This window comes from Glycine soja, chromosome 7 (genome assembly GCF_004193775.1).
Source record: "Glycine soja cultivar W05 chromosome 7, ASM419377v2, whole genome shotgun sequence".
NCBI classification, from domain to species: Eukaryota; Viridiplantae; Streptophyta; class Magnoliopsida; order Fabales; family Fabaceae; genus Glycine; species Glycine soja.
In genome coordinates this window covers 13,730,447-13,743,131 of record NC_041008.1, presented here as the reverse complement: position 1 = coordinate 13,743,131, position 12,685 = coordinate 13,730,447, and the positions used below count along the sequence as shown (strand labels likewise).

The following is a 12,685-nucleotide window of genomic DNA, read 5'->3' as shown; positions in this document are numbered from 1 at the left end:
TATGCTAGATGATTCATCATTCATTGATCCCCAATACAGAATAATTGATTATTAATTTGGTAAAAAAAAATTATACACAGTAATAATCGAATTTCAGGGTTTATTTCAAAAAAATAATTTTTTTTTCAAATATGTTTCTCCTCATATGTACGTTTTTTCTTGTATTTTTTATTAAGGTATTTGTAAAATTTATTATTTTTATATTTTGGATTTTTTTATTTTATTTTAGTTCTTATATTACATGTATCTTCATTATTTTACAGCATATTTATCTTCATTTTAATTCTTATAATATTTGATTTATTTTAAATTTGTTTATTGGAGCAATTATAAGAACTAAAAGCAAATTATTATGTATTACAGAGAGAGTGAATAGACAATTTAGTCTCTCAGATTGTACCCATTTTGCATATTAGTCTCTAATTTAATATTAAATTCAAAATAGTCTCTATATTTGCATAAGTGTTGCAAAATAGTTCTTCCGTTAAATTTTAAAGTAACGTCCTTTAGCGAAGTCAATTTTAGTGTCACGTGGACTATCCAATGTGGCACTAAAGGATGACGTGGCATGACACATGGACGTGCCTCTTAAAAAAGATGTCACGTCATTTGATGATAACAAAATGAGTAAATAGGCAATTTAATCTCTGACTTTGTACCCCTGTTGCATATTAGTCCCTAACTTGATGAAAAATTAAAAATAGTCCCTATCTTTTGCATAAGTATTGCAAAATAGTTCTTCCTTAAATTTTAAAGTAACGTTGTTAGTGAGGTCAATTTTAGTGTCATGTCATTTGATGATGATAGAATGAGTGGCTTCTTCAAATTTGATGGTTCTGAACCAATTGAGCCATATATACGAAAAAGGACGCACACACACTTGCACAAATAAAAAGAACCAAAAATCCACAACAACAATCTTATCTCTGTAGCAGTCAACACCAATGGGCGAGATATGGATAACCATTCTCTTTTCCTCTTTTTTTTTTCTTCAATTACCATCAATGTATCATTCCAGGTTTTGATTTTTTTTTTTTTTTTGTGTTTTGAATAGGAAGAGAAAAAACAAGAGGAAAACAAAGTGGAGGAGAAAAAAGCAGAGGAAGAAGAAAAGAAAGAAGAAGAGAAAAAAAAAACCAAGAGAAATCAAAAGATGACAAGGAATCCAATGAGAAATCTGCGCCACCAGAAATCATGCAAGGCACAACATTTGCAATGCATGGACACTTTAAGCACGATTTCTGGCATCTTTTAAGTTAAGGACTATTTTGCAACACTTATGCAAAAGATATGGACTATTTTGAATTTTTCATTAAGTTAGGGACTAATATGCAACAGGGGTACAAAGTCAGAGACTAAATTGCCTATTTACTCGTTTTGTTATCATCAAATGATGTGGCATCTTTTAGGAGACATGTCCACGTGTCATGCCACGTCATCCTTTAGTGCCACGCTGGATAGTCCACGTGACACTAAAATTGACCTCACTAACGACGTTACTTTAAAATTTAATGGAATGACTATTTTGCAACACTTATGTAAATATAGGGACTATTTTGAATTTAACATTAAGTTAGAGACTAATATGCAAAATGGGTACAATCTCAGGGACTAAATTGTCTATTCACTCATTACAAAGAAGAAGAAAAAGGTATATAATACGTGGGGAAAAAAATACAAGGATAATTTTGAACAAAAAATTATGATAACGATAAAAAAATATATTTAAATATACTTTAGAAGTGTGTAATACATGGTCAAAAGTTTATTATTTGTATGTACCATGGGTGTAATGAAGTACTAAAACTAAAAAAAATTACACCATTAGACCATCACTAGTAGATTTTAAAGAAATGATTGTTGGTAGAAAACTTAATTCAGTTTTAACTTAATTCAATTTTCTTACTTATTTTTAGTTTTGTTTTCAATTAAAATTAAAGTTTTATATAAATAACTTGCATAAATATCTAGATGAGTATTTGTTGAATTTTTTTACAAGTAAACAAGTCATACAAATAGTATAAAATGGAATTTCTAGTATCGTATCTATAGAAATTCACGTAATACTCAACAAAATAACAATATTCAATAATTATGGCTTTTAGAAATAATAATTATAATTTGATTAAATGTGAAAGTGTAAATAGCAAGAACATAAACAAACAAATTGTTTTTGGCATTTTTAGGAACACTTAGAGTGTAATAAAAAGAAATAAAATAGCAAAGAAGAAAGAGTTGAGATTGATTTCACTAAATCACCTCCTCATGCAAACAAATGTTACTAATCAAATTCAAAGTCTAATTATTATCATCAACTCACAAAAATATTCAAATCCCGATCCCTCGAATGAAAAAAATCTAAGTCCTTTAACCAAACTATGAATTCCTTGACTAGTCTAACAAAATGATTTGCTTTAAGAACAAGAATTAAAAGATAACTAACAAGCTTTGGTCCATCCCTAGACAAAATTCATTTGGTGTTCCTTTCCATTTCTAAGTTCAAAAATACATCAAGTAAAGGGTGATCACACCAAAGCAAGCAATAATGCATAAAAAAGAACACTTAATAATAAACAATAAACATAGATTAATAATCAAAATGTATATATAAAGATGAGTTCCGTTCAACTACATCAACCCCAAAATAGGTAAACCTAACTACATGACAACAAGAAAAAAGAAGAAAATGGATGAAAAAGAGGATGAGAAGTGGTAGGGAAGCCATGGAGGGCAAGGGAGAGCTTCACAGTTGCAACCTAAAACTATCGATAGTTTCCCTTGATCAAATTTGTCTTCTATTTGCATCCTTGATGCTTAAATAGGACCAAATGTGTTGCACTATCATTTTTGCATAATTGAGTTGTGCGCTTACCGCACATCTACTCGCTGAGTAGGCATACAAAAGTTGCACTGGATCAAGTGGTTGTAGGTTGAGCCTAAGGTGCGCATTGAACCTAACATGTCTAATCCCTTCAGCCTCGAAAAATTCCTTTAAAAGGACCTTGAATTGGGTCCCAATACCACCTCTCTTCTTTCTTCCTTTATTTCTACAACAAAATAAACTAAAACTAGATGAAAAATCAAACATTTAAACTATTTTAAAGCTATTGTAATTTATTCAAAACTTAATTATAAACAAGACCAAACAAGCTTAAATGCATTGAAATATCAACATAATTGTCCACAAAATAGTCATTAAAATAATGTTCTTAAGACAATTATCAATGAGAATATATTTTCAATATAAAACTCAAATTATAATTAGATATTGTATTTAAGTTTTATCATAAATATACCACTTAAATTTATCAATGTTGATTGATTAATTTAATTTATAGTAGTATCAAATTAATCAATAAATATATCAAATTTAAGAACGATTCCATGAGAAGAAGCTCGTGTCCAATGGATCTAGCTCAGTTGATAATACACACTAAGTGCTGAGTTCGATTTTGAGAAAATACATCATTGGGAATTGACAAGAAACTTTAAATGTAACCAATTCTTAGATAAAAAAAAAAAATAGTCTCATAATTGATTCAAAAGATTAAAGCTTATGAGAATATCTCAAAATCTCATTGAGAAACTAAATGCCCTACTTATAGTGGTTATAAAAAATGAGAGAAGCCTATTTGAAGTGGAAAGGAAGTATAATGCATCATTCAAAATGATCAAGAAGTTGATGGGTGAGGCAGATACGATGCGTGAGGAACGTCAAAAAGGTGTTAATCATATTTTGAAATAAAGTAAATCATGCAATATATGATCTTCATTTCTCAAATTTTCTTGGGAATTAGGAATAGTATATGTGTTCTTATAAGTAGATCGCATGAAAGATGAACCTCAATACAAATTAAAAATAAAATTTATGTGTTTACAAACATATGATATGTAGAAGTGATACTTTGATATATGTTGTAGTCATATTTGTCAGAATTTATGTCTTTCTCATCATTTTCATTAATAGTGAATCATCTATAAATATTACATAGATATTTATAGCATAAATAACATTAATGGCACAATTATTCTAATTCCTATAATTAAGCAACATAATTATATACAATGAATATACAAATTACTAATTCAAATAAAACTGATTGTATTCAACATATAATAGGAAATAATAATCACATGATCCCTTATTAACATCCCTCTCTCAATTTGATGCAGCTTGTTAAGGAGCATCAATTTGTTGATGAGAAACTGATGGTGGGGTCGCAGTACAGTCCTTTGGTCAAGATATCTATTAGTTGAAGTTGTGATGTAACATGAGGAAGAGATATAACTTGATTGTCCGGTGCTTCCCTAATATAATAACAATCCACCTCAATATGCTTTGTGTGCTAATGAGAAACTGAATTCTTAACAATATGAATGGCATTAGTATTGTCAGCATAGACCGATGTGGCACTGGTCTAACAGAAGCTAGGCTCAGACAAAAGTCCATGAAGCCAAATGATTTCAGAGGAAGCAATAGACATAGCTGGAAAATTGATGTTGTTTTTCACTCACAACATCATTTTTTTAAACCAATGTTATTTTTTAGATTTTTTTAATATCATATCTACTTTTTTAATTACCAACCTATAATTATTCATATGACAACTTATCATCAAAGTTGTATAAAACTCAAAATAAGCTAAATTGATAAACAAAATATGCCACTAAGACTTATAAACAAAAAATTACATAAAGTAATATATCACTAAGACTTCTAAACAAAATATACCATGCACCAAGAGTACTTATAAACAAAAAATTTCCCACAAATGTGTTTAGGATGTTTCAATTCCCACATAATATACCACCAAGACTTATAAACAAAAATTTATAGATCGATAATACTATAGTTTAATGTACTTTAATTACAAACAAATCCAAAATAAAACAAAGTTAGAAGTTGCATCTGATAACTCAAATATAATTTCCAATTTTGTGATTGTGCAAAAGTCATCCATCAATTTCCAATTTTTGCAGTCTTCCTTCAATGATTATAAACAATCCCACACTCCGTAATCCTTTCCTAGTTCATATGGATGAATCCTGCAGCTTTCATAAATGAGTACATGATACTCGACACATCCTAAAATTAACATTCACTTCATATTAGATATGTATATGATTTTCCAATTTGACAGACAAAAGAGTGTTTAATTACTCACAAAATTGTTGCAGGTCACTTTGTACTCACTTGGCAGGACTTTAAAAGTGACTGAGTTAGGAACTTGGTGGTACAATGAGTGTCATTTAGGATATTTTTTTGGTTCAGAGCTACTTTTGAAGATGGTGAGGAAGAAAACACTCTGTCCAAAATGAGTCAGGGTCACTTGATGATTTCCAATAAGTCTATAAAAATCTTTGAGTTCTATCCATCTAGCCAGTAGAGCTGAACTCACCAGATCTTGGTTGTATGTACCAGAGTGCATGTTGCCATTATTGTCTAGCAGATGTCAAGTATGTTCTAATTCATCCTTCCATGTTACAGTAAATGACCTACTGACTTCACCATAAGGCTACATTTAACAAGCAAACTAATATAAGCAAATGTGTTATATCATGTCATGTTTATTTGAGAATAGTCTTGAAATTTCTAACATGATCCATAATATGAACTGTCTTAAACATTTTCTCTCTGGTTTTTTGTAGTCTCCATCATTGTCTTGGTCATTTTCTTCCAGTTCTGTTGATCTTCATTCATAGTTTCTTAACTTCATTTACAATATTAAAGTTACTATTAAAAATAAATATGCATGCCTACCTAGTAGTAGTAAACCAATACATATGAGTTTGGTTGAGTACATGCCATGGAGTAAACAGTAGTGCATATACCCATTTTTGAAAACCAAGAATGATATTCCTATCACGAAAAAAAATTGGGAGCCTAAGGCTGTGGCAGAATTCTCACACCAACACAAAGTTCCATTAACAAGCATTTTCCTAACCAAACACAGAAACAACCCAACATAGAAACAACCAAACACAGAAATAAAACTAACCTTTCGTAATCGAGAACGAGAACTAAAGTGAGTAGAGCTGTGAGTGAGAGCGAGAACCAAAGGGCGAGAGTGAGAGTGAGAATGAGAGTCATAGAGCGAGAACGTGGTGGTGGCATGGTGGGCACGTCGCGCCGTAAAGAGTTGAGTCACAGTGAGAGAGCGAGAGTGAGAGTCATAGAGGGAGAATGAGAGTTGCAATGCCGCGATGAGAAAAAGGAGAGTGAGAGTCAAAAGAGTTTGGGCGCCAGAACCCATCTTTTATAAAATAAAAAAACCCAACAACATTGGTTTTTCAAAAATCAATGTTAAGAGGGGGATATCAACATCAGTTTTTAAGAAATCGATGTTGTTTAAGCACATATAACATCACAGATGTTGTCAGTACTTATACAATATTGATTTTTAAAAAACCGATGTTAATGATCACATCTTATTTACAAAAATATCACTACGTATTTTTTAGCATCGGTTTTCGCCATAACCGATGTTAACATGACAATGTTAAAAGTTAATTTTCTAGTATTATAAACAAATTGGAGTTGAAATAATTTTATACTAGAAGTCACCATCAATAAAGTTGTCTCAATGTTCAAATCTTCTAAATAAATTGTTTGATTAGTATTAAAATATATATAGGAAAATTTTAAAAGAATATTCATTTTACAATGTATAAATTTAAGAATTCAAACAAATATATTTAATGTATAAATTATTTAAATATCATTCTTTTAATATGACAGATAAAAATAATAAGTAAATAAATAAAGATGGTTATTATATGAATATTACTAAATAAATTTGATTAAAAAATTCAAATTTTAACTTAACTTGTTACTTCTGATTAAGAGTGCTTAATGTTAGAGATTTTAATAACTAGAAAAAACACAAGAAAATTCTTGCGTTATTTCTAAAAATAAAATAAAAAAGTCTTCTGTTTGTTCACTGAATTGTAGTATTGTCCATGTTTATGTAAATAAAGATCTACATGGACATTATCTTACCATATAAATAAATAAATAAAAATCACTAGGATTAACACCTGGCACAGATTATGCATGACGTACATGTCCAAAAATAAATTTTAAAATTCCGGAAAATACAACTGTAGATGAATTGCATAGCTACTTCTTCATATAAAGGAGAATGAATGCGGAAAAAATATTTCAGACAGAGGCTATAATAGTGTGGGACAATCACCACATTACATATAATCAAATTTTATTAAATCTTTTTTTTTATATATATTAACTCTTTTTTAATTGAAAACTTAATTACGCGTTTCTCCTGAAAATTAGTTAAGTTTAACATATATCATGCCACTTGTGTGGTGCTTGTGTTTCTAGGTGTCTTAAGATAGTTAGCCTAAGGTAGCCCATAATAACTAAAGAGAAACGAGAGAGAAGTATCACTAGTGATGAATGATGGGAATAAACAATACTTTTCATTACTAAACACAGATTCATGGAAACATAATAGTCTTGAATCATATAATAATTTCTCATAAGGAGTGAAGGAGATGAAAACAAACACTAGAGAAAGTTATGTGATATAGATGTCAAAGGCACAGTAGAAGTTCTTTCAGAAGTCATTATTGAACATCATTAAATTGGTGATGAAATCTGAGAATAAAAATTAGTAACTTAGTATAATCCTTTCTAGGATAAGAGCATATGAAATTATGGGAGAAAAGAAACGTGACTGGCTTGAAGCCATAGTCATCAGTGAATTGTGTTGAGTGATAACCAATGTCTAACTAAGAAGCATGACAGGTCATAGGTTCGAACCCCCGCTCATCACCTTGGGATGAGATAAATGTAAATATTTCTGTAAGTATTCTTTGAGCTCGATGTTTTTCCCTGCCTTGGACTAGGGTGCCATCTCCTCCCCATCAATTTTATTCATAAAAAAAAAAAAAAATTATGAAGCATGACACAGTTAAGCTGATAATAGGTTGATTCTGTTAAGTTCTAGTTGTATTTTCTGAACTGTGTTTAGTAATGAAAAATATAGTTTATTCCCATCATTCATCACTAGTGATACTTCTCTCTCATTTCTCAGTGATACTTCTGTCTCATTTCTCTTTAGTTATTATGGACTACCTTAGGCTAAGCATCTTAAGACACCTAGAAACACAAGCACTACACAAGTGGCATGATATATGCAAAAAATTGGTTCTGACAAATCAGGACATAACAAAACCAAAAAGTTATCCCCCAACATAAACTGTGCAAGTATGCAAAATCATTGGCAAATGGCAACCAATGAAATTTATTAGTAAGCAAATCTTACAAACAAAATTGCAAATAAACATGGTGATGATCTCATTCTAGATCAGAATTTTACATGTAACATCCATTGGTGCCAAGAATCATTGTAGACCATCTTCTTTGAGAAAGGGTCTTTGTAGAAGATCCATCTTCTTTGAGTGCATTAGTAGCAGCTTCTTTTAACTCATTCATTCTTCCACTCATTTTCCCACCTTCTTCCCCTTCCATCAGACACTTTATCACCTTCACAATTTCTTCCCTTTCCACCAAGCCATTTTCACTAACTCTTGGCCTCACTCCCACTTTGAGACCCTCACATAGCAGAACCGCATTCATTCTCTGCTCCGCAAACAGTGGCCATGTGATGAGTGGCACACCCTTTAGCACACCCTCAAGGGTTGAATTCCAGCCACAGTGAGTCAAGAATCCACCAACTGAACTGTGACTAAGGACTTGAATTTGGGGTGCCCATGAAGGAATAACCGTACCTTGCTCTTTGGTTTTCTCCAAGAACCCAGATGGCAAGATCTGCATAGGATCAACATCTTTTTGTGTACTAAAATATGCATCACGAGCTAAACTGCTTGGTGCTCTCACAACCCATAAGAACTTATGATTACTCAATTCCAAACCATAAGCCAGCTCGGTTATTTGCTCTTGTAAGAACTTATGGTAATCAAATCCAATATTGCACAATCATTAGTCCCTAATTTCGTATAACCCTATTATTGTACCGTCAAACACGTCAGTAAGCAAATCTTATAAAAGGGTTCACATGTTTGAAGACACAAGACGAACTCAAATCAAACAGTCTAATATAATGCTACAGGATTATGCTACAATAGGAGCTTAATAGTGCTAATAATCATGATGATGATCACATTCTAGATCGGAATTTTACATGTAGTATCCATTGGTGCCAAGCACAGAATAAATAGCAATTATTAGAAGGCAGAATCAGGAAAAAGAAAAAAAAAAGGCAAAGATTCCTACCAAAGCATTTCATAAAACTTATTTTCCTATACCAAACTTTTCCACTTTAGTGCTAACAGAGAAAGGGTCTTTGTAGAAGACCCATCTTCTTTGAGTGCATTAGTAGCAGCTTCTTTTAACTCATTCATTCTTCCACTCATTTTCCCACCTTCTTCCCCTTCCATCAGACACTTTATCACCTTCACAATTTCTTCCCTTTGCACCAAGCCATTTTCACTAACTCTTGGCCTCACTCCCACTTTGAGACCCTCACATAGCAGAACCGCATTCATTCTCTGCTCCGCAAACAGTGGCCATGTGATGAATGGCACACCCTTTAGCACTCTCTCAAGGATTGAATTCCAGCCACAGTGAGTCAAGAACCCTCCAACTGAGCTGTGACTAAGGACTTGAATTTGGGGTGCCCATGAAGGAACAACCATACCTTTCTCTTTGGTTCTCTCCAAAAACCCACATGGCAAGAAATGCAGAGGATCAACATCTTTTTGTGCACTAAGATATGCATCACTGGCTAAACTGCTTGGTGCTCTCACAACCCATAAGAACTTATAATTACTCAATTCCAAACCACAAGCAAGCTCATTGATTTGCTCTTGTGAGAGTGTTCCACCACTCCCAAAAGAAACATACAAGACAGAACCAACTTGCTGTTTGTCCAACCATGTTTCACACTCCAACCCTTTTGTATCATCACCACCACTTTGGACAATTGGTCCAACAGGATACACAGGAGGGTACCCTCTTCCCTCCTCTTTCAATGCTCTAATAGGACTTGTTTCCATTTCTAAGAAGGTATTCATTAAGACACCATCAACAAAACGGAATCGCCAAGCACGTTGGAGAAAGGTTTTATAAACTTCACTTGATCGATCTCGAACTATGTTATTGAGATCCCGGCCATGAATTGGTACACAACCTGGTATTTTAATAGGCTCAGGAAAATCTCTGTACTCACATGATGTCTCCTTATCCAACATGGGCACATAGAAGTACCAAGAAAGTGTTGTTGCTGATATGGGGAGGTAAATATAGGACAACATGTTGAACTCCTTAGCAAAATCTAATGCGTCAAAGGCAGAAGAATCAGCCACCAAGGCCACAAAGCGAGTCCTTGAAGTTAAGGTCTTCAGGGCCTGATGTATGGAGGGCATAGAGAGAGCCACTATGAGCTGAATTTGAGTTTCTATGGTAGCCCCTTGTGGTAGGTCCTCAGGTTTCACCGGTTGAAGAAAAATAGTGTTGATGTTTGGTGGAAGAGTTTGAAGGATGGATATTGAGGCACTTGGGGGAGACACGAGTGTGGGAATTAGGCATGTGACATGAAAGTTTGGATGGAGCTGAACAAGTCTCTTGGAGAACTGAAGAATTGGGACCAAGTGGCTAAAGCCAGGACCAGGAACTACTGCTATGTGTACTGTTTTCTCCATGAAAGATTTGTGGCCAAGTACCAAGCTTATCCGGTAGAATTTAGAGGAAGTGAATCCATAGTTTTGTTTTTGTACTAGAAAGTAGTTGACTAATAGAAAGTAGTTGACTAATTGTAAGCAGAGTCTATGTGAACTCACATATATCTTCTTTTTAAGATAATCTTAAAAAATGATTAAATACTAAATCTAAATACTTTTTTATATAAGAATTTAAACTTTATCCCATTGGATACTAACAAAAGGTCTAATGATTCAATATGTGAATTATTATAAAATATTTTGTCCTTAATTTCGATTCCTAGTAAACTTTTACGGTTTCGTTACATTATGAGAGATTCTGTTTTTTTTTTCTTTTTACAAACATATATCTTCTGTTAAACTCATAATTATAGACTTGTGTCAATAACTTCCATACCTCATTTCAAGTTCTCTTTAATAGACTTCTTATAATAACAACGTTGAAAGTGATGAATTGCATACTTACACGAATCATGCACCCGTACCACGTGCCTGGTATCTATGAATAAACCGAATCGTCATTGATTAAGCAGGACATCAAATAGTACATGTGTGAGTTCATTATTTGACCATCTATTGATGGTAGGCGGGAAAAAAATTATTGCTACTTTGTGCTTATAATAATTGAAGGACTTTTGGGTTTCAAGGAAATTCATCAAGATACGTGTTTCTTAGTATAGTGTGAACAACAATAAGAAAAGTCTAACTCAACATGTTAGGATAGTAATTATCAAGAAAAATTATTAATATATATGTGCCTTAAAAGAAATTAACAAATATTTTTTTTGTTAAAGAATTAAAAAATAACAATTTGCATTCAAACGCCTAATTAATATGGTTTAGAATTTAGATTAATATGTTCATTCCAATACTGAAGTCCAAATGCAATGTTACCTAGCAAAAAGTAAGCATTGTAAGAAGTGTTTAAAAACCGTGAATTTAAAGTTGAAGGCGGCTAAATCAAAGATATGGAATTATGTTATAGAAATATCACCAATGCGGATTGAAGTTAAAGAGTTGAGTGAGAAGTTGAAAGATGTTAAGTCCTTCCAATAATATGAAAGGGAAGCAATAATATCTTAGCAGGAGAATCTCATATAGAACAGAAGATTAGCTAGGTTGTTGATGCCTTCCCCAACTCAATTAATAAAATGCCAATATGCATGCTGCAATATGAGTTATCAGAAATTCAAATACCACACTAATCAATTTTAATAAAAAAGTGTTGTTTATTTTATTTATTATTTTGTCAATATTTTTATTTAATAAGTTTTTGATTAAATTATGATAGAGATTATAACAATAATAAAAAATAAGTCTTTTATAATTTTAATTTAAATTATTCTTGACCATAAGATTATTGTAAAATGGAATAATAATAATATGAATAGATAATATATATATGATAGCCTTTAGTAGATAAATATTAATAGATCTCATTAATTAAATTGCATGTGGATATTATCATTAAAATGATTTAATTATTATAAGAATTTTACGCTGAGTCACTATTATTAGCCTTTTCTTTTTTCTGTAATAGATGTTAATCGGATTTGATTAACGGAAGGAATCTACGGAAGCGATGCTTACTACCTCAAAAGATTGGAAAGTCGTTTCCAATGACTCCTCCGCGGATTCCACATACGGCATAGAGGAAGAACAACTTACTAGGACATCTTCCTCGCCTGATACTATGACCAAATGTCCTTCCACTACAAACTTCAGCTTTTGGTGGAGTGTGGAAGGGACGACTCCTACTGAGTGGATCCATGGACACCCCAAAAGACAATTGTATGCCGGATTGATATCCATCACTTGGAATGTAACTCAGCAGGTATGAGGCTCTATCTATATTGGGAGGTCGATCTCTCCCCTCACCTCTCGGCGGTTGCCATCAAAGGCACGGACCACCATGGAACTCGGCCTCATGTGGGAGGCGTTAAATGGCAACTTCTCCAATGTGCTCTTGGGCATCACATTC

General features: G+C 32.5%; 1 protein-coding gene across 1 annotated transcript; it reads right to left on the bottom strand.

Annotated features, from left to right (window-relative positions):
• Nucleotides 1-8,231: 8,231 nt before the first annotated feature.
• Nucleotides 8,232-10,751, bottom strand: LOC114418816 (hydroquinone glucosyltransferase-like). Its single transcript, XM_028384336.1, has 2 exons — nucleotides 9,345-10,751; nucleotides 8,232-8,415 (listed from the first exon to the last, which is right to left on the bottom strand). The coding sequence occupies exons 1-2, from the start codon at nucleotides 10,684-10,686 to the stop codon at nucleotides 8,339-8,341; spliced, it is 1,419 nt and encodes a 472-aa protein (XP_028240137.1). The 5' UTR covers nucleotides 10,687-10,751; the 3' UTR covers nucleotides 8,232-8,338.
• Between the last annotated feature and the right edge of the window lie 1,934 nt (nucleotides 10,752-12,685).

Excerpts from the sequence above, each read along its gene's own strand:
- LOC114418816 (XM_028384336.1), bottom strand. The coding sequence starts at position 10,686 with ATGGAGAAAACAGTACACATAGCAGTAGTTCCTGGTCCTGGCTTTAGC. Across the intron at positions 8,416-9,344 it reads TACTAATGCACTCAAAGAAG|ATGGATCTTCTACAAAGACC; the intron begins ATGGGTCTTCTA and ends CACTCAAAGAAG.